At 38.8% G+C, this 21,430-nt stretch overlaps 1 protein-coding gene across 2 annotated transcripts in view; it reads right to left on the bottom strand.

Annotated features, from left to right (window-relative positions):
- Nucleotides 1–21,430, bottom strand: part of LOC130905487 (protein turtle homolog A-like) — a 105,165-nt gene that overhangs the window by 32,205 nt on the left and 51,530 nt on the right. For both annotated transcript variants that reach the window (XM_057818952.1, XM_057818953.1), the window contains exons 8-9: nt 13,137–13,282; nt 11,478–11,620 (exon numbers count right to left, since the gene is read on the bottom strand). In XM_057818952.1, coding sequence (XP_057674935.1) covers nt 11,478–11,620; nt 13,137–13,282 — 289 coding nt within the window. The remainder of the gene's footprint in view (nt 1–11,477; nt 11,621–13,136; nt 13,283–21,430) is intronic.

The following is a 21,430-nucleotide window of genomic DNA, read 5'->3' as shown; positions in this document are numbered from 1 at the left end:
GGTATGTATCTCTTTTACCGGCACTAATTAACCTTGAGGAGTGTGGCAGAAATGCTGTCAAACACAAAAAACTACAAATGTGCTAACTGTTTTACGGCATACGTCACTGCCTCCTTTGCCCATTTATTATAAAGACGATGGGAACACTTTCGAGCAAAGATGGCAGAGCAACAAAAGAGACAAAACGTTTTGTCTGAGGAACGAAAAAAAAAAGAGAGGCTACCAGGATATACAGAATAAACATCGGCCCGGCTTTCACTCACTGGCGTGATCCCGAACAACCGAACTCGTCAGTTTTAGCCACACGAAGCCACAGGGTTGCTAACCGTCATATGCTATTGTTTAGCCACAATTGGATTCATTACCTTTTTACTATTCATCCTTTACAGAGCCTCTGGAAACAGAAATGTTGTTTAATCCATCTGCAGGTGACTGGGAGATTTATTTTTGATTGTTTGATGATTTTACGACACTGCGCGGGTCCTCATGGGAAATGCAGTCTTCCCTAAGGCAAAACACTACCGCGTTTGTCCACTGGCGTTGCTAAAATTGACCAAAACTGAAAAGCTACCAAGAGTTGCTTTAAAAGGGCAACACTGAAAGAATTAAGATTAAATGACTAAAGCATAATTTCTGGAAATAGATTATGGCAAAGGACTGAAAGACAAAAACAAAACAAAAAACTGACTGCCCCTCTAGGTAAAATTAATTGTACATCTGTCACTGTCAATGGCAGTGAATGACTTAATTGACAAAACCACATCTTTTCGAACCAGATTATGGCAAAAGACCAACTCTGCTGTCAAATCATGTATTCAAACATTTAAAAAAATGTTTATTTGAGGCAGACAAAAATTACCCCTGCATCAAGTATTATATTTAATCTCTACATGTACATTGGTAGGGTTTACTAAATCCCATTACCATATTTTTCGGACTACAATTCGCACCTGAGTATAAGTCGTACCAGCCATAAAATGCCCAACGAAGAGAAAAAAAAAACATATAAGTCGCACTGGAGTATAAGTCGCATTTTTGAGGGAAATTTACTTGATAAAATCCAACACATAGAACAGATATGTCATCTTGAAAGGGAACAACATGCTGAATAAGTGTACAGTGCATGAACAACGAAATGCGAATATACTGTCCTCACAAGGACGCTACGGCTCGGTCCTGGCTATAGACCCTACCCACCGACGTCACAAAATCATGTGCTCGCTGTATGGTTCCGCCCACTTGTCCGTCATTTTGTGTCTGTATTATCAATGGTCTCAATTGATCGAGCAATTTACTTATTTATTTATTTATTTATTTATTTTTATTTATTTTTATTTTTTTTTAAACTTTGTTTATTGGTCACATAAGTCATGACATAAATAACAAGATGTGAGCATTTTTCCTTTTCCACCATATCAAAAGAACACAAAAAAAAAACGATCAAAAAACGATCGAGCAATTTATAATGCATTTCATGGAAGACCCGGTGCTTTCGGATGCCGTAAACTCACTTGATGCGTTGCATAAAAGGCGTTATGTAGAAAAGCTTCAGTTTATCCATTCGCCAGATCCATATTTGATGCCTAAATCGATGTTTTTCGACCCGCTGTCTCCGCCGTATTTGCCTGACATCTGCTAGCTACCCTGAACTGTACAACTATCTTGTCCACACAAAATCGGCCTATTCTCACGAAAGTTTGAAAAACTTTAAGAGCTTGGAGGCTTATAAATACTTCGTTGCTGGTTGGGTGAAACAGGTCCTCGTCCACGAAAATTCGGCAGGAATCTATCTTGTGCTTGGAAAGGTGAGTTACGAAATTTTCAATTCAAAATATTTTGTTATTGCTAACATCCACTGTCAAGTCTAATGTATTTCATGTCGTTTGTCAATGGAGTTAGGGCTTTTAATGTTTATATGGTTTAGCGATAGCACTCTCACTACATACATACGTGTATGTTGTCGGCGATTAGCCTAGCAATGATCTTAATTGTGGTTGTCAGCCCAAAACCCTCTAAATATATATTAAATGCATCTTACCAGATATAAAATGACTACTACATAATCTGTGGTAATCGTTTGGAGCCCAGTTTTCTCGTCGAATTGCAGCAGCCATCTCGCTCTCTTCTCTCCGGGTCTCTCGGAATCCGGTAGAACTTCAAGTCTCTCCGTCTTCTCCGTCTATATTCTCTGTTATTGCAACCGACCGCCACACACGCCTTCACCATTTTGATTATTAATGTTAACGAGCAGAAAAACACGTCGTAAATAGGAGGAATGTACGTAGCCGTAACAGGAAAACATGATGTGTTGACGGACAATTGGGCGGCACCAGTCAGGAGGAAGGAGTTGTGACGTCACGTGGGTAGGGTCTATACAGCGAGCTAAACAACCAAATGACGATGCTAGATGTCCATATAATTTACGGAATCAAATTCGTCCTCGATACCAAACAAATTCGCATCAACGTAAATAAATGATAATTAGGTACTATTACAGCAATGACACAAATGGTTAGCATGCGTTCGCTAGCATTAGCACATCGTTTAAACAACCACACAACTGGCTCTAAGTGTCCGATCGCTGGTGGAAAACACACAACAACAACAACAACAGAAAAGATGATACACACAGGCGTTGCCTCTGTAGAGATATTTTACAAGCATAAACAATGAACTTAGGTTCGCAGCCATGTTTCTCTCTCGCTAACTCGCCCACTCACTCAGAGCTGCGTAGCTGTCAGTCTTCTTCTGGTGTGTGAACGGTCTTCTTCACGTAAACAAGTGTGAGTGCGCCCCCACGTGGGCGTGAAAGCGCCACAAACTAAGAGCATGCATTTCAATATAAAAAAGTCAATAATACAAATGAACACACATTGCCAAAGGCAGAACACGAACGTGGCCATAGCTATTAATAGTTATTCAGATAACTATAGCATAAAGAACATGCTAACAGTTTACCAAACCATCAGTGTCACTCCAAAACACCAAAATAACATGTGAAATGATATCATAATGTGTTAATAATTTCACACATAAGTCGCTCCTGAGTATAAGTCGCACCCCCAGCAAACTATGAAAAAAACTGTGACTTATAGTCCGAAAAATATGGTATATTAAATTGTTATTACCTTTTGATACTATAATTTTGATTAGTTTAAGTTATCAATGTAAAAATTGGTTAACGACTAGCTCTTACCAACTTTTTGTAAAAGCATATACACTGAATACAGGGAAATGCGTGAAATGCCTTTTAACTGTGTAATTCACATTTAAATGTGTATTAACATCATTGTACTATTACTGGATACTAAAACTGTCAATTTGATGCGTTAATAATGACGTAAACTAAAATTCCATTTGATGCTGCTTTTTGTTTTTAACGTCACACCCAGTAGTTTCCGGTCATATGGTTGTAGCAGTGGGATAGTAATTACAAATTATACACTTGTTGTTTAAAACAAGAAATGGAATACAAAAAAGGTCTCTTGGATAGAAGTTCAGCTTCAAAACCTCGCCAGGTGGTTCAATAGGTAAGACTAAGTTGTGCTTCTGGCCAGAATCAATTTTTCAACTGATGTTTTATGTATTCTAGTTCCCTTGGTGATTGCTGGTGGGCGGAGTCTGCTGCCATGCACCTGTCACACATCATAATCAGCAGTGTTTATAGCCCATTTTCAGCAGACAGGAATTCAGTGGTTGTTTTGTTTTGCTCACTGACTTGGATTTTGCTTGTTCTTCTCACTCAGTTGATCTCCTTAGTCCTAAGTATTCCTCTCCTCTGCATCTTTGTCCACAAGCACACTTTTGGTTAAATATTTACATTGGTCACTTCTTTGGCATTTGAGAGCCCATTTTAGTCCCAGTTCCCATTTTCTTTTACCGTGCGCTTTTGGTTGTAATATTTAGTTATATTCTCATGTTGTGTGCGACTGGCTGGCAACCAGTTCAGGGTGTTTGTACCCTGCCTCCTGCCCATTGTTAGCTGGGATAGGCTCAAGTACTCCCACGACCCTTGTGAGGATAACCAGCTCAGAAGATGAATAAATGAATGGAATTTGGTTGTTGCCTTCGCTCTTTGTGTTCAATAAAGCTTGTATTTGATCTCTATTCTTGTTGTCTGCTCTGGGATCAACACTTCATGTGGCGCGCCCGTATAAGACTAAAGTAGTTCACGTTTATTGTCATGGTGAAATGGCAATAAATCACTGGGTCGCCATATCTTGCAAGCCGATTAGTATTGTCGAGAAGGGTATTCTGTGAATACCCATCAGAATGAGTTGTTGACAGCTAGTGTGTTGTTGTGATAGTGAGCATTTGTGACAGCTGTGTTAGAAGTGAAATAATTGGTAACAGCAAGACTCCCTATGCCTTTGTTCCTAACTGCAGGCAGTATCATGTATCATTTCCTGTGGAATGTCTATTTTGTACAAACTTTGGGCCTGATTTACTAGAGGTTTTCAAATGCAGAAAAAGTTGCAAACTTGATTGTGCAGGCAGAGATAAAGCATCCAACTAATAAAATGGAAAAAAACAATCATGCAATTATACCCAAATAGATTAGATTACTGTATATTACACAACAGAAGCCTACCTTCACTGCTAGATGCAAAACTGAAAATCTCATCAGAAAGGTTACAACAAGACGATATATTTCAAGTTGTGTGTGTTGTAATAATTGAGCACACATTTTACATTTATGCTATCTTTATTCTACAATAATCCTGACAGTGTGTAATGGCTCAATAGAATTTGTTGGTTTAATCTTCCATGTTAAATTGCCCCCCCCCCCCCAAAAAAAAAAACTTTTATTGATACAGGTAGCCCCCAGGTTACGACGGACTCGACTTAAGCGATTTCGACTTTACAACGTCGGAGTCTCATCCGCCATTGTCTCCAGTCGTTTTTTTTTTTTTTTTTTTAAGCTGCATAAACAGTACCTTGTTGTACCACACAGTATCTTATTTTTAACTTTAATAACTTGACGTGTTCTGTTCTCACTAAACGTGAAGTTGTTCAGTTTTATAGACAGCAAACAAGGCAATTGTGGTTTTTGAAGCTTTTTCCTTCCTTCACTTTTTGTTTTGTTTTTGGATGTGTGTGTAAGCCTGCTTTTCTGCTTTTAATGTTAAGGTACAAATTGCCCGTACTTTTCTCGTGAGCGCCACAATTTAGAATGATTATGTCATTTCGGTCAGGTCATCCCTTTCATAATTTCACATACTGTATTTGGTCGCTCTAGAGTGCAAGCTGCACCCCCGGCCAGACTACGAAAAAAATACGTTACTTATAGTCTGAAAAATACAGTACATCCATGCTGTAAATAACATTGGTTTGAGTTTATGCTTCCAGAATCTCCAGAACAGCCAGACCTCCACAGAGTTAGACTTCCTCAGGGAACGCTTAAGTTATCCCTGAAGGCAAAAATCATTGCTGAGCAACATTGCAATCAGATTTTGTAGCTAGTAGCAATGCCGTTTATCCACAATCTGGGGCCTAACGTCATTCAACACTCCCCACAGGGAGGTGTTTGATTTGGGGGAAAATGAGTGGCCTGGCCACTGCGGGCATGCTTTTACTGCTTGTGAAAAACCCAAGCATGTTGTCAGACATATAATATATAGTTCATGGTGGAGGATTGGAATACAACCCCACTAGCTCAGAGGACAACTTTGTATTCGCTCATGCAAAACCTGACCTTGTCCTGTTGCATGTTCGCATATGAAAATATTTTTTGAAAAAATGATTTTCAGCATTATTCACTCAACACATGAAATTAATCATGAAACAGCATGATCAAAATGATAATGGATATATATATACATATATACAGTGCCTTGCAAAGTATTCGGCCCCCTTGAATCTTGCAACCTTTCACCACATTTCAGGCTTCAAACATAAAGATATGAAATCAAATTTTTTTGTCAAGAATCAACAACAAGTGGGACACAATCATGAAGTGGAACAACATTTATTGGATCATTTAAACTTTTTTAACAAATAAAAAACTGAAAAGTGGGGCGTGCAATATTATTCGGCCCCTTTACTTTCAGTGCAGCAAACTCACTCCAGAAGTTCAGTGAGGATCTCTGAGTAATCCAATGTTGTCCTAAATGATCGATGATGATAAATAGAATCCAAATGTGTGTAATCAAGTCTCCGTATAAATGCACCTGCTCTGTGATAGTCTCAGGGTTCTGTTTAAAGTGCAGAGAGCATTATGAAAACCAAGGAACACACCAGGCAGGTCCGAGATACTGTTGTGGAGAAGTTTAAAGCCGGATTTGGATACAAAAAGATTTCCCAAGCTTTAAACATCTCAAGGAGCACTGTGCAAGCAAATCTACCAAGACCCGGCCTTCCTTCCAAACTTTCTTCTCAAACAAGGAGAAAACTGATCAGAGGTGCAGCCAAGATCACTCTGGATGAACTGCAGATGTTAGGTTTTGTATTTGTTTTCTCCTAGTGTAACTTGTCCCTGTGATTGCCCATTGATTTCACCTGATGTGCCTTCTCCTAGCCTATCCTCCTGTGCTCACCTGTTCCTTGTTGTCTCGTTAACCCTTGTTTGCGTGTGTGTATATAAGCTCCCATTTTCTGTTCACTCCTGGTTGCGTCATTGTCTACGTCTCTGTCTACGTCAATTTCAAGTCCGGTCCAAGCCCTCGTGTACCAGTCCCTCCGATTTAAGTAAGTTTTGTTTGAATCTTGCCATTTGATCCTCAGTGCTTTCAGTTGTACTTTGTGTTTTTGTTAGATATCATTAAACGTTTTTTGAGTTCACCTGCCTTGCCGCTTTTGTTTCCCTGCAATTGGGTCCACACAACCTGCCTGCCTGCCCGCGTCCCTGACAGCAGAGATCTACAGCTGAGGTGGGAGAGTCTGTCCATAGGACAACAATCAGTGGTACACTGCACAAATCTGGCCTTTATGGAAGAGTGGCAAGAAGAAAGCCATTTCTCAAAGATATCCATAAAAATTCTCGTTTAAAGTTTGCCACAAGCCACCTGGGAGACACACCAAACATGTGGAAGAAGGTGCTCTGGTCAGATGAAACCAAAATTGAACTTTTTGGCCACAATGCAAAACGATATGTTTGGCGTAAAAGCAACACAGCTCATCACCCTGAACACACCATCCCCACTGTCAAACATGGTGGTGGCAGCATCTTGGTTTGGGCCTGCTTTTCTTCAGCAGGGACAGGGAAGATGGTTAAAATTGACGGAAAGATGGATGCAGCCAAATACAGGAACATTCTGGAAGAAAACCTGTTGGTATCTGCACAAGACCAGAGACTGGGACGGAGATTTATCTTCCAACAGGACAATGATCCAAAACATAAAGCCAAATCTACAATGGAATGGTTCAAAAATAAACGTATCCAGGTGTTAGAATGGCCAAGTCAAAGTCCAGACCTGAATCCAATCGAGAATCTGTGGAAAGAGCTGAAGACTGCTGTTCACAAACACTCTCCATCCAACCTCACTGAGCTCCAGCTGTTTTGCAAGGAAGAATGGGCAAGAATGTCAGTCTCTCGATGTGCAAAACTGATAGAAACATACCCCAAGCGACTTGCAGCTGTAATTGGAGCAAAAGGTGGCGCTACAAAGTATTAACGCAAGGGGGCCGAATAATATTGCACGCCCCACTTTTCAGTTTTTTATTTGTTAAAAAAGTTTAAATTATCCAATAAATTTTGTTCCACTTCATGATCGTGTCCCACTTGTTGTTGATTCTTGACAAAAAAATTAAAATTTTATATCTTTATGTTTGAAGCCTGAAATGTGGCGAAAGGTTGCAAGGTTCAAGGGGGCCGAATACTTTTGCAAGGCACTGTATATATAAATACATATTAGGGCTGTCAAAATTATCGCGTTAATGGGCAGTAATTAATTTTTTAAATTAATCACGTTAAAATATTTGACGCAATTAACGCAGATGCCCCGCTCATACAGATTTAAATGACAGTACAGTGAAATGCCCGCTTGTTAGTTGTGTTATTAGGGCTGTTTGACAGCCCTAATATATATTAGGGCTGTCAAACGATTAAAATTTTTAATCGAGTTAATTACAGCTTAAAAATTAATTAATCGTAATTAATCACAATTAATTGCAATTCAAACCATCGATAAAATATGCCATATTTTTCTGTAAATTATTATTATTATTATTGGAATGGAAAGATAAGACACAAGATGGATATATACATTCAACATACGGTACATAAGGACTGTATTTGTTTATTATAACAATAAATCTTAAAGACTGTAGTTCTTAAAAGATAAATGTTAGCACAAGTTATAGAAATTTTATCTTAAAACCCCTCTTAATGTTTTCATTTTAATAAAATTTGTGAAATTTTCAATCAAAAAATAGACTACTAGCTCGCCATTGTTGATGTCAATAATTACTTACACATTGTTCATGGGTGCTGAAGCCGATAAAATCAGTCGCACCCAAGCGCCAGCAGAGGGCGGCAAAACTCCATAAAACACAATTAACAAGTGGGCATTTCACTGTACTGTCATTTAAATCTGTCTGAGCGGGGAAAGTGCGTTAATTGCGTCAAATATTTTAACGTGATTAATTTAAAAAATGAATTACCGCCCGTTAACGCGAACATTTTGACAGCCCTAACATATATATATATACATATATATATTAGAGGTGGGAATCTTTGGGCACCTAACGATTCGATTACAATTACGATTCAGAGGCTACGACTCGATTATAAATTGATTATTGATGACACCCCCCCTTTATTAGCTGCTTTTAATGTTTTGTACATTAGTTACAAAAACTGTAAAAACACAAACAAAAAAAAGCCTCGCAGGCTTAAATAAACGACTATTTCAGTATCAAGTTAACAGTTAAAAACAATAAATAATATACTCAAATCCCCATTCTGTATCAGCAGCTTTAAACTACATTCAATTAATTTAATGTTGTGATTCAACCGTTAAAGTTGTTAAAATTGCTCCCGTTAATCTATAACTTCCCTTTTGTCTACTTTCGACATGTGAAAGTTTTAAAACTATTTTAAAGATAGATTCAAGTCAATATTTTACCGATTTAGGAGTATTTTAGATAAAAAGTTAATTAGGTTCACTTGGAAGGTTCGCTACAACAGCCTTGCAGTGAAGTCTACTGCTTTAAGATGGCGGCTGTTTACTAACGCCCGCATCTAGCTTTCTGTACATTGCATCTAGTCCTATATAAATATGATATCTACCGTGCCAGTATGTGGACGTACTTTGTAGCAGCTGTCGGCAGAAGTCAGGTATGTTGTTGTTTTTTTATCTCGCAGCATGAGTTGAGCTAGAGCCGTGAGTTGAGCATTGGCATTACCCGAGGGGCCGGATAATGACAAGCATGATGTTTAGCTACTCTCGCTCCGTTCCTCATTGCGTCCCGAAGACCGCGCGGTGCACTGAGTGTGTTTTACTTCCGCTTTACTTGACATATTTCAATTATCTGAATTTGGATGTTTGTGAATCGTTCTCTAATCTTCCACGGCTGAATCGCGAATAATCTAAGAATCAGAAATTTCGCACACCTCTAATATTTATACTATTAGTGATATGTCACAAGAAAAGCCCTCCATCAGAGTAGCTACAGCCCTGGGCCGAGCCATTGCTAGCAACTCATTGTCCGCAAATATCATCCCCTAAATCGTCATTTAAAAGGACAATAGTCAAGCTTTCCAACAATGTAACATACTGTATATTGGCAGTTGCATGTTTTACTCATAGAACTTTTAATTTAGGTTAAGAAATTATTCTCATTAGAGACTTTTGAATCTTTCTCAGAATTTGAAAAAACTGTATATTTGTATATGTATATTTATCTAAGATAGGTACTCATAACAGAGGCAAACATTTGATTACAAACAAAGAGTTAGAAAATCTAACAGAATTTTCATTGTCCCTCCGCCAGTAGGTGAAACCTTCGGAAGATGGAGGTTAAATATTCGGTTCCAACTGTCCGTCTATTTGTATGTTTGTGTTCAAGATAACTCAAAAAATGGACTAATATCAACCTTAAAGGATATGTTTGTAATATGATAACGGAATAGGTGGTTCAATTTTGGGGTAGCGATGTCCAGTGTTGGGAAAGTTCATTTTCTACATGAACTAGTTCACAAATTTTAAAACTGTTCAGTTCATAGTTTATAATTCAAAAGTTTGAACTTAAGTTCATGCATAATTTCATGGTTAAAAAAGTGAAGTTTTATAGTTCTGTCCTTTGTTCTCTCTGCAAACTTGATATAGAACTACAGACAGCATTTACTGTATTTTATCCACTTTAACACTAAAACTGTGTAAGATTCATCTTCATATACAATTTCAAATCTGACCTGTTTGTAAAACATAAATGTTGGTGCTCGGCCAGTGTTCTGTCCGTTTTTGCATCCGATCAGAAATTGTAACTTTACAGTTAGGCACATGCGCGTTCCCTCACAAACGGCCGCGAATGAAGCGATTCCAAAGTAAACACCAAAAACTTTCATTAAAGAAAGCTATATATACTTACATTTGGTCATGAACGCACACGAAGAAAATTTTTACTCACACACATCGTACCATGTGGCTGTGCTTAACTCGATGGCACACTGCTTTTTCAATGCTAACGTCTTCCCCATGCCGTTAAGCATTTATTTATGCCGTATTCATGTTGCACATGCATGTTCATGATGTAACTTGTTTATTTAGCACCTTCAGATAATATTACCAGTTCAACTGAATGTAAAAGAATGCTTATTCGCCGCTATAAAAAATTCAGGAGCAAAACCCGACAGGGTTATGAGATCTTTCGTCTTCTGTGTCCAAGCTGGCGTACTTGCTACAACAACACAGCCATGACACCCATCTTGGGTCGCCAAGTTGGATAGTTTTCCGCGATTAAGGTTTGTGTTTTATACCAGTAGGGTTTTTAGCCTATGGCTTTATCTGCAGTTTTGTCGGAAAGGCTCTGAATCAGAAAACTCATGAATAAGATTATGAACGCCGCTCACAACCAATAGAATGAGTGCGTTCACAATAACGTTCATGAGACAGAAAAATGTGTTCAATTAACATTCCCCCAAAATATAAACTTGTTGATGAACGATCGTTTATTGAATGCGTTCATGCACAACACTAGTGAGGTCAAAGGACAAAGCTCACAAAAGTCAGAAAAAGTATGTAGCTATAACTCAAGAATAGATAAAGCGATTATTATCAAACTTGCAGGAATGTTTGTAAATATTTGAAAAATGGAAAAGCTGATTAAATTTGGTGCTATGAGGCCAAAGGTCATAAAAGTCAGAAAAAGACTTTTTGTGAGAACTTGTTTCATATTAAAAGGGAGAATTATGCGATAACTTGTTTCAAATTTAAAGGGAGGGCGCACTTTACCAAATATCGTAATGTTTTGAATGTGACTGCTTGGGTGTAGCTATGCTCTCACTGTGTTTCTCTAGTTAATCTCTTCTTTCTTACCAAGGTCAGATCAAGTGGCTTCCCATCCTTAGTCCAATCCACACGGAGCAAAGGAGGATGAGCTAGTGAGGAGCAGTTAAGCATGCCATGAATGCCTGAGGCAAGATAGGTTTCCACAGGCATTGGAAGAGCCTTGGCTGGATCTGTGAAAAGGAAAGAATTAAAGTGGTATTCATGTGTTTTAATAAGCAGACCATTTCAACCACACAGTAAGTAACACCTGCTGGAGGGAAAACACAATGATTTCTAATAAATTGGAGAACAAATTGTTTTTTTTCACACTCCAAATTTTACTTTGCTAAATCATGTCTGAGGTCTTGATGAAAATCATCTGTATTTATTCCAACAGCATCTGGTATGTATAAGAACAAGTTCCTGATTAAAGATGCATGTGTTTATCCTAGTTTTGACATTTGTGACATTTAAAAAATGACTACCGGTAACCATTTAAAAATAACATAATAAAACATGGCAACAGAAAGAGACTCTTTCATCCAACCCATGGTACATCACATAGCTAAATTAAGTCACTTTACCATACATCACATATTAACCCCTTCAGACCCAAGCATGCTGCTGAAGGACACGTTCACATCTCTAAACCAACGAATACACTGAATTTAGTTCTTCTGGGAGGTGATTGGATGAAACTTTACCCATCGAAATCAAATCATGTGGTTTGGCACGCTTCCTTTGCTAGTTTTGGCTCTTTGAAAACGGCTGACCAAACGCAACTTCAAAAAGGATAACGCTAAGTGCTCATTTATCGTTGAAAAAAAAAAAAAAAAAAACATTAACATTAAAAATGACCAATAAATGAAATATCCCCGAACAAAAAATTGCACTTTGTTGTGGTGTTGGAGTAAAAATCAGAGATTTTTTTTTTTTTTTTTGCCCAGCAAAAACTGCGGGTCTGAAGGGGTTAAACTGATAAAAATTTAGTTTTTTTTGTTTTTGTTTTTCCAAACCGTTAACAGTGATTTATTGATAATTCTGCTATATTTGTTTGCTAATGCAGTGTAGTTTTGGTCAATTGCTAAAATAGATTTTTCTAAACCATCTGTCCTTTTCTAATTCTTCCTATTCTATGTACAAAAATCCTGTACCCAAAATATCCATGCAGGTTTAGTGTTGAATTTAGTTTGTTTAATTGAGAAATAATGTAAGAGAGAAGATGCAAAAATAAAATTTCATACACAGTTTATTATTACAAACACTACCTAACACAGAAATTATAATGACGCTGCTAAAATAATGTAAAACCTAACACCAAAAATGACAGAAATATACATTGAAAAGTTTACAAATCTGATATGCCTCTTAGATATACTGTTTTATATGTATATATGTATATATTAATAGCAGAACATCTTGTGCCCGTGAATTGAAGCAAAAAATGTATCTAAACTGGCTTATATCGCAAAAAACGAGTCAGGTCATGTGAACCGCTGTATGTGATGAACAAGAACTTGTAGTGTATGAGTTTGATTGGAGATAATGCAGATCAGTGAAAGTATTTTGACATGTATTTTAGTAGTTTAAAAAAAAAAAAAAAAAAAAAAAAAAAAAAAAAATGGTTAGAATGTCTTACATTTTTCAGCTTTAAAATAATTTCATTTTGGATTTTATGACACAGGTAGCAACCACAAACAGACTTACGCATAACTGTGAGGTTTGCAGAAGCAGTAGGGGGTATCAGCAGGCCATTAGATGGTACGCAGGTGTAGTTTCCAGAATCCTCTGGGATGAGATTTGAGATGAGGAGAGTTCCATCAACCATGATCTTCACGCGCGACTTTAGCGACCTTCATTGGGAAAAATACACTTCAATATACAAAGAACAAAGGAGTTGCTTGAATGCTCTGAATCACAATGCGGCGTTTGTGTGTTCACCAAGACATCTATAAGGGTAGGAGTTGCTGTAATGTTTTTTTTTTTCTTACACAACACTTTTCCAAAAGGTGCACATGGATGTCAAAGACAATTAAATGCATGTTAAATGTCTTTTCAAAGAACTGCCTGTGTAAGGCAAAAGTTCCATGCAAACCAAAGGAAAGCTCTACATTTAAAGTCCCATTGTCACCTTAGGGGGTACTTTATTGAATTGGATTGACTGGACTCTACTGAGCCACTGCCCATAGTCCTTTTGTTTGTAAATTAAACCTACGAAATTAAATCTCCCGCTGTTGGCTAATGACGCCAGATTTAGCAACCGGAAGTGAAGGGAGTCTTTTTTGCGCACAGCACCCTCATCCACTTAGTTTCAATATTCTATGGGCCAATGTTTTAGTTGTGTTTTTTACCGAGCAATTTAATCGTTTTTTTCTTTCATTTTTTTTTTTTCTCTCTCAGAACAATAGTAAATGCTTCTTGCGTAGGAAATTGATCCAACACAAACACTGCCGATATAAGCTTCTCTAAATTTATATCTGAACAAGAGGTGAGAGATGAGTGTATTGGAGTGGAGCAGATCAAGCAGACAAGGATGAGGTGGAGTGGACCAGAGGAATATTCTGTTGTTTGATCCAAAATATTTTACTGACGCTGGCTTTGACTAATTGAGAAATGAACTGTTTCCAATTAAGAGGTTAACAATGACAATTCTAATAATACTAAGTGGAAACTCAATTAAGACGATGTTTTAACTTTGTATTTCTTTGAGAGGGGTCATTTTGGAGTTAAGTGGATTCCACCTGACGGCGAGAATATTTAAAATAGTAGTAAGTACTTCCTCAATATAGACCCTACTCACATGACGTCACAACCACGCCTCCGCGCCATATTGTCCGTCTACTCGTGGTGTTGATGCATTACCGCTACGTAAATTCCTCCTATTATGGCGTGTTTTTCTGCTCGTTAACATTAATAATCAAAATGGTGAAGGCGTGTGTGGCGGTTGGTTGCAATAACAGAGAAGATAGACGGAGAGACTTGAAGATCTACCGTATTGCGAGAGACCCGGAGAGGAGAGCGAGATGGACTGCTGCAATTCGACGGGAAAACTGGGCTCCAAACGATTACCACGGATTATATAGTAGTCATTTTATATCTGGTAAGATGCATTTAATATATATTTAAAGGGTTTTGGGCTGACAACCACAATTAAGATCATTGCGAGGCTAATCGCCGACAACATACAGTTTCAAATTCAAGATGCTTATTTCTTCCACCATCATTACATTTTGAATAATATTTGGCTGGTACCAAGTGAAAGAAGCTGGCCTAGTCTACGGATCATCAGTTAAACAGGTGTGTCCAAACCTTTTGCAAAGGGGGCCAGATTTGGTGTGGTAAAAATGCGGGGGGCTACCTTGGCTGATTTACATAGAACAATATATTTAAACAAATTTTAGCAAGCCCTTCTGTGTGTCACATTTGCTTTATTATTTTTTTTAATTCATAATTTCAACAGTCTCGTCTTTGTGGCTTTCTCTTTCGACACTCTGACTCTTGCGAAATACTGCTGCAGTGAAAAAATAAACTAGCTTCAAGTTGCTATAATTTCTCGCTGCGTATATTCCCTGTAATGTTGTCGTACATGTCAGTGTGTCTTGTTTAGTAATATTGCATCACATCGAACTCTTTGAAAAAAGCGACTGTCTCTTTGCAAATGAGGCAGACACAGTTGTTGCGTGTTTTATTGAAGAAATAGTCCAATATCCACCTATCCTTGAAGCGTCGGCCATCGCAGTCAACTTTTTTTTTTTTTTGATTGTTGCCATTTTAGAACTCACATAGGGTAATGTTGCTTAGAGTGCTGCTCTTAAAGTTTTTCAAACTTTCGTGAGAATAGGCTGATTTTGTGTGGACAAGATAGTTGTAGATATCAGGGTAGCAGATGTCAGGCAGAGAGGGCGAAGACAGCGGGTCGAAAAATATCGATTTAGGCATCAAATTTGGATCTGGCGAATGGATAGACTGAAGCTTTTCCACATAACGCCTTTTATGCAACGCATCCAATGAGTTTACAGCGTCTGAAAGCACCGGGGCTTCCATGAATTGCTCTATAAACTGAACGGCTAATTGAAACCATTGAGAATAGGGCTAAACAGAGACGGACAATATGGCGGCCGGATACAGCGAGACGTCATTCTGTGACGTTAGTGAGTAGGGTCTATAGCACAAAACATTCCTTTGTCATACCAGTTGTACAGTGAATTTGATGTCCAGTTCTGCACATTCATCACACCAAGGCATGGCCAATTATTTTGGCGATGAGAAAAACACATTCCAGGGAGATTGATTATGTAAAGGTTTCACCAAAAGAGTTTGACATTTTAAAAAATGAAATACCATAATTTAAGGCGCACCCGTGTATAACGCGCACCCCAACTTTACCTGTAAAATCTAAGGAAAATTCTTGTACCCGTGTATAAAGCGCACTCTAATTTTAGCACCAATAAATATGAGTCTTGTTTTACTTTTTTAAAGTACGCGGTTGCAGCATTTTTAATCCTTTTGTGAATTTTTTTTTTTTTTTTTAAATAGAATATTAATTTTCTGTGGTAAAATTGCTCACAGTATATGACAATAATTTTCACAAAGTAAGGAGTTGTAGCGAGTTTTAACAGAATTCACCAGCGGAACAAATGTTGGCAAGTTGTGTAGTTCCCGGGGGGAAGTTTTGAGGGAACAGCCGGTAGTCAACAAATGTCCCGCGATTTGCGTGCAAGACGTACGTTGTTACTTTGTGAGTTTCAATGTAAATAAAACAACGCGGCTTGGCTCAGTGGTTCAATACTCTTCCTCAGACTCCTGTCCTAGCTCGCCACACGGTCAACCTTTATACGAAACGGATCGCCATATACGTTCTCTTCAAGACAACATCGCCGTGTGCCGGCATGTTGCAACGCAAAGGTAAGAAAAATGTACCGGTAAATAATAAACCAATAGAACAAATTTTTTAAAAATTTTATTAGATGTGAAAAATATCAAGAAAACAATTACTGTATTTACCACATGAAACTTGATTATTATATCACTGTCGTTCGGATTAGGTAATATTGTGCTGGTCCATACTTACAATGGAACATGAATCATGATGAATTTTTTCTGTCTCTGTCCCTGTACCTGTGAATAACGTGCACCCATGATTTTACAAGTAAATTTTGGGAAAAAAGCGCGTTATATTCGGGAAATTACGGTAACTGTTTCATTTTGCTGTGTAAGAAAATTAATAATTCGAGCCTGTTCCTGAAAAGTAGGCCATCTTGACTTTAGGCCATTAATGTTTTAATGTGTTCTACCTGTCATGCTTGATATGGATGTTAACTCATGACTTAATGCTGCTGTTAGCTCAACCTTTTTTCATATGAGCAATGAATCAAATGACTGATGTGAAGCAGTTACTCCTCGCGACGAACACAGAGATTTACCGCCGACTCACTGGCTGTAAGCAGCTTTTTAGCCTCATTTCACAACAAAACGAATGTATGATTCAGTCTCGGTGCGCACATCAAAATGGTATCAAACGGCAGACATCTGTTTCCACAACATAATCGCTGATAAACTCCCTGTGCACAAACCTCTCCAGCACGGCAACCCAGGAAAATGCAATTAAATAAAATTGGAACATTTAAGTAGCTATGAAGGCATACATTTGAAAATGTGCAGGAATAGGATTATGTTACAACAAGGTTATCCTCAATTGCTTTAAAGACTGCTACACATAAATCTCTTATTTTGACAAATGGAAGAAAGAAAAGTGCTTCGGACGAAAACCAAATACAAATTGTAGTCACGTTTTTGCCAATTATATTTAGTCAGCAAAAATTCTGTGCATCACTTCTTTCCCACAGAAAACAGGTCACTCACTTATCTACAGTAATGAAGAAAAAAAATCCTCGGTTCTACAAACCATTTCCAAGCCATCATTTGTAAATAGACATTGTTTGTGGTATACTGGCAATCATGCAGGGGTCTTTTATTCACACAAGTAACATTTTTGGGCTTTTGAAAAAAGCTGCCCCACAAAACATTTTTTCCTCATGACAATTCTGTTTTATCATTTTGAAGTGACATGAGAAAAACACATTTTAGCTGTATTTGGGTTGCATGAAGGCATTTAGTGGGAGTGCATACTTGTCACAGTCATTAGGACAGTGTGCACTTATCCACAACAACTTGACAGACACACAATGGAACGCAAAGTGTCTGTTGACACACACGCATACAAAAACGCACATCGCAGAAAGAATAAAAATTGCAGATGTATGCTTAGAGAACCACAGACCCACAGTGTCATATTGACAGAAACAGTATGTGTACCATTTCGGTTTCCTCGGGTAAAGTGGTATTAAAGTTTGAATTTTTTACATTATAACTTTTCGCCTTGGATGCTAAGATATTTTGATTCAGGGGTTTGCACAATTTTTTGCTCCAAGATCTACATTTCAAGGTGATAACCTCCCGCAATCTTTCTTTTTTTTTTTTTTTTTTTTTAAGAGGCATCTCCTCAGGCTCTTTGAACCGTCGTGCGCATTAACGACTTCAATGGCGCTCGCCGCAAGAGCCCTACTGCCTGATGTTCCTGCCGACAATGGCGGCGCTTCCACACCGGCTCCTCGCAGTCGCACTTCCGTCCCAGTGCCCGCATAGCCACAGCTCAGTCCCGCTATGGCGCTTCCCGACGGCAAGGTTCCAGTCTCGCCTCTAGCGCCACTCTCGCTCACCTCGGTTCCGGTGCTTCTTGACGGCGATGACACCATGCCCATTCCTGGCCTTCTCGATGACACCCTGTCCATTCCTGGCCTTTTCTTGACAACGCCGCATCCGTTCCTGGCCTTCTTGACGACGCCCCGTCCATTCCTGGCCTTCTTAACAGCGTCCTGTCTGTTCCTGGCTTACTCCTCGACGCCGCATCTGCTGTTGGTCTTCCTGATGACGTCAAGCCTGTGCCTGCGTCCCACTGCTAACATCGCTCCAGCGCCTCTGGAAGTCTCCGAGGTCGCTCCTCTGCCAATGCCGCTGGACACTGCCGCTAACCCTGCTGCTATGCCAGCGCCTCTGAAAGTCTCCGAGGTTGCACCGACGATGTCTCTCCTTTTTCGCCGCTTCTAGACGAGGAAGACGTCGTTTCGACTCCAGTTTCAGCGCTTACCTCGCTTCTGCTTTGACCGGTCGACTTGGTTCATTCCGCCAGTCGCCCTCGTCCTTGGCCACAGCCGGGCAACTCTGACCGCACCTGTCGCCCTCATCTCCGACTGGGTGGCACTGCACCTCGCGCTTCTCGACCTCGTCGTCAGCCACGGCTGGGCAACACCTGCCGCCCCTCTGGTCACCAACGCCTGCACGGTGCGGCACGACACTCTCCTCGTCTTGGACGTTCAACCGTTCGTCCTGCTTGGTCATCCAACGCCTGGCATCCTGGACGTCTTCTTAATTGTCCCAGTCAGTCGTCTCCTGCCTGGCGCCCTGGGCATCTGCCCAATCGTTCCTTTCAGTCAGGTTACGCTGTCCTGTGTGGGTGAATTCTGAGGGGGCCTGTGTAGTGACCCTACATCCTCTGTATATAATTCACCCACGGAACTAATGTAGGGGATGTTGTACTCCGGAGGGGAACTTTTTGTAGTGCGGGTTTTCCGGCAGAGAGTACAGGAATGAGCGGCCGACAAACAACACAAACTCAATTCACCGAGCGACAGATTCACCGACATCATCAGCTACAGTGTAATTTCACCACAGGTAAGACTTACAGTATGGCGACTACAGTCCACAATTAATTTCTCAACAGGTTTAACTTGTAAAACAAAATTCAGGGCCTAAAATAAAAACCCACAAACTTAAATCGCAGCATACAAAGCCAGTCACCACTGTTGCTAGAGTGACTTCTAGCTTCCACATACGTCATGCAGACATCGCATGTATTCTCCTACGCAGGAGTTACTCCAAACACAAATGCTGCTTCTGCCTGACGTCATACGCATCAGCTGTTCAACATATTGACTTTCTTTTATTTTAAAAACCAATCAGATATTTTATTCTGTAGCCAGATAGAACTTCCTCTCATGATGCCTTACTACAGATTGTTGCGTTTTGCTTGTGGCATCCAGCAAAAATTGAAGTTGCGAATCTTCTCTGACCATCAGCGCAGCAACGCAACAAAGATACAACGCAAATGCAAATGTGGGCTGTTTTTTTCTACATTGATTATAATAGTTGTGAATTCGATTTGGCTGCCACTCACTGGGAGATCAGAGCCGTGACGCATGCTGTATAACACACATATTTATAGATATGACGTTATACATACATATAACACACATATTTATAGATATGATAGCATATAACATATACATATATATATATATACGAAATACAATAGCACCGACAGTGGTCACATCCCAGAACAATTTTTGCTGAATGTATTACTCCCCAACTGTGGCTGGGTCATATACAATATAGCGGCCCAAATAAGTTGCGGAACACAGTGAGGCCAAAATCAATCATCATCATCATATTTAACCCCTGCTTTTAGGTTTGAAATAAATTTCGGAATTTTATGTTTATTCTTTATGGTGAGTTATGTATTGACAGAGGTATTGATATAGAACATATTATAATTAACAGCCCGAAAATTCTATACATTTGTATTCACAATTGTGTTTTAACCAATTTTATGCCTGTTTCTAAGCTAACATGTATTTTACAGGGCAAGTTCAAGTATATCAAGGACAAGAACAAATGTTAGGTTACTTTCACAAAGGTCAAATACCATATGGCTGATGGGTATTTTTGTACATACAGGATTTTCTAAACACTTGCCATTTAATTAAATTTATACAGTTCTATCTCTAAATGTTTTTGTTGCTAGATAATTGAACTCAAAACTAGGGCTGTCAAAATTATCGCGTTAACGGGCGTTAATTATTTTTTTAAATTAATCACGTTAAAATATTTGACGCAATTAACGCACTAGACCCGCTCAGACGGATTTAAATGTCCGTACAGTGAAAGGCCAACTTGTTAATTGTGTTTTATGGAGTTTTTCCGCCCTCTGCTGGCGCTTGGGTGTGACTTGCATATGTTATGTGGCGTAATGTCGCCCTCTGCTGGCGATTCAGTGCAGCTGATTATTTGGGTTTCGGCGCGCTTTTCTGACGTGATTATATGTCGACGCGAACTCACGCTAATAGACAGTGCTATTCAGACCAGCTAACGTCCACATCCAGTATTCAGTGGCAGTTCTCATAGCCCCATCACACTGTTTGTGTCTAATACATGCATCGCTTGTGAGTTATATTCCTCCTTTGTTTATATTCATGAGCATTAGATAGTTATTGATGATGTGTATTTGAATTTGTTCACATATATGGTGAAATGCAGTTACATTGTTAGATGCTTGTGAGCTAATTGGCTAGTGCTACTGCTCAAATGGACACGTGTGTGTACATTTTATGTTATTTTGTGATTTATGCAAGTTATTGACACATTGCCTTGTTATTTTCAGTTTTACAAAAATACAAGAAACGTGCTCCTGTCAAAAAGAGATGACTTCAGTAAAGCCCATGCAACTTTGCCACACCGTCTGATTTCTTTTTGGAACTTATGTTCGCTATCTGTCAATTTGTGTACTCACACACATTGAGGACAGAATAGGGCTACTAGTTTATTTTTTGATTGAAAATTTTACAAATTTTATTAAAACGAAAACATTAAGAGGTGTTTTAATATAACATTTCTATAACTTGTACTAATATTCATCTTTTAAGAACTACAAGTCTTTCTATCCATGGATCACTTTAACAGAATGTTAATAATGTTAATGCCATCTTGTTGATTTATTGTTATAATAAACAAATACAGTCCTTATGTACCGTATGTTGAATGTATATATCCATCTTGTCTTATCTTTCCATTCCAACAATAATTTACAGAAAAATATGGCATATTTTATAGATGGTTTGAATTGCGATTAATTGCGATTAATTACGATTAATTAATTTTTAAGCTGT

This window comes from Corythoichthys intestinalis, chromosome 17 (assembly GCF_030265065.1).
Source record: "Corythoichthys intestinalis isolate RoL2023-P3 chromosome 17, ASM3026506v1, whole genome shotgun sequence".
NCBI classification, from domain to species: Eukaryota; Metazoa; Chordata; class Actinopteri; order Syngnathiformes; family Syngnathidae; genus Corythoichthys; species Corythoichthys intestinalis.
This window is presented reverse-complemented; position numbering and strand designations above follow the sequence as displayed.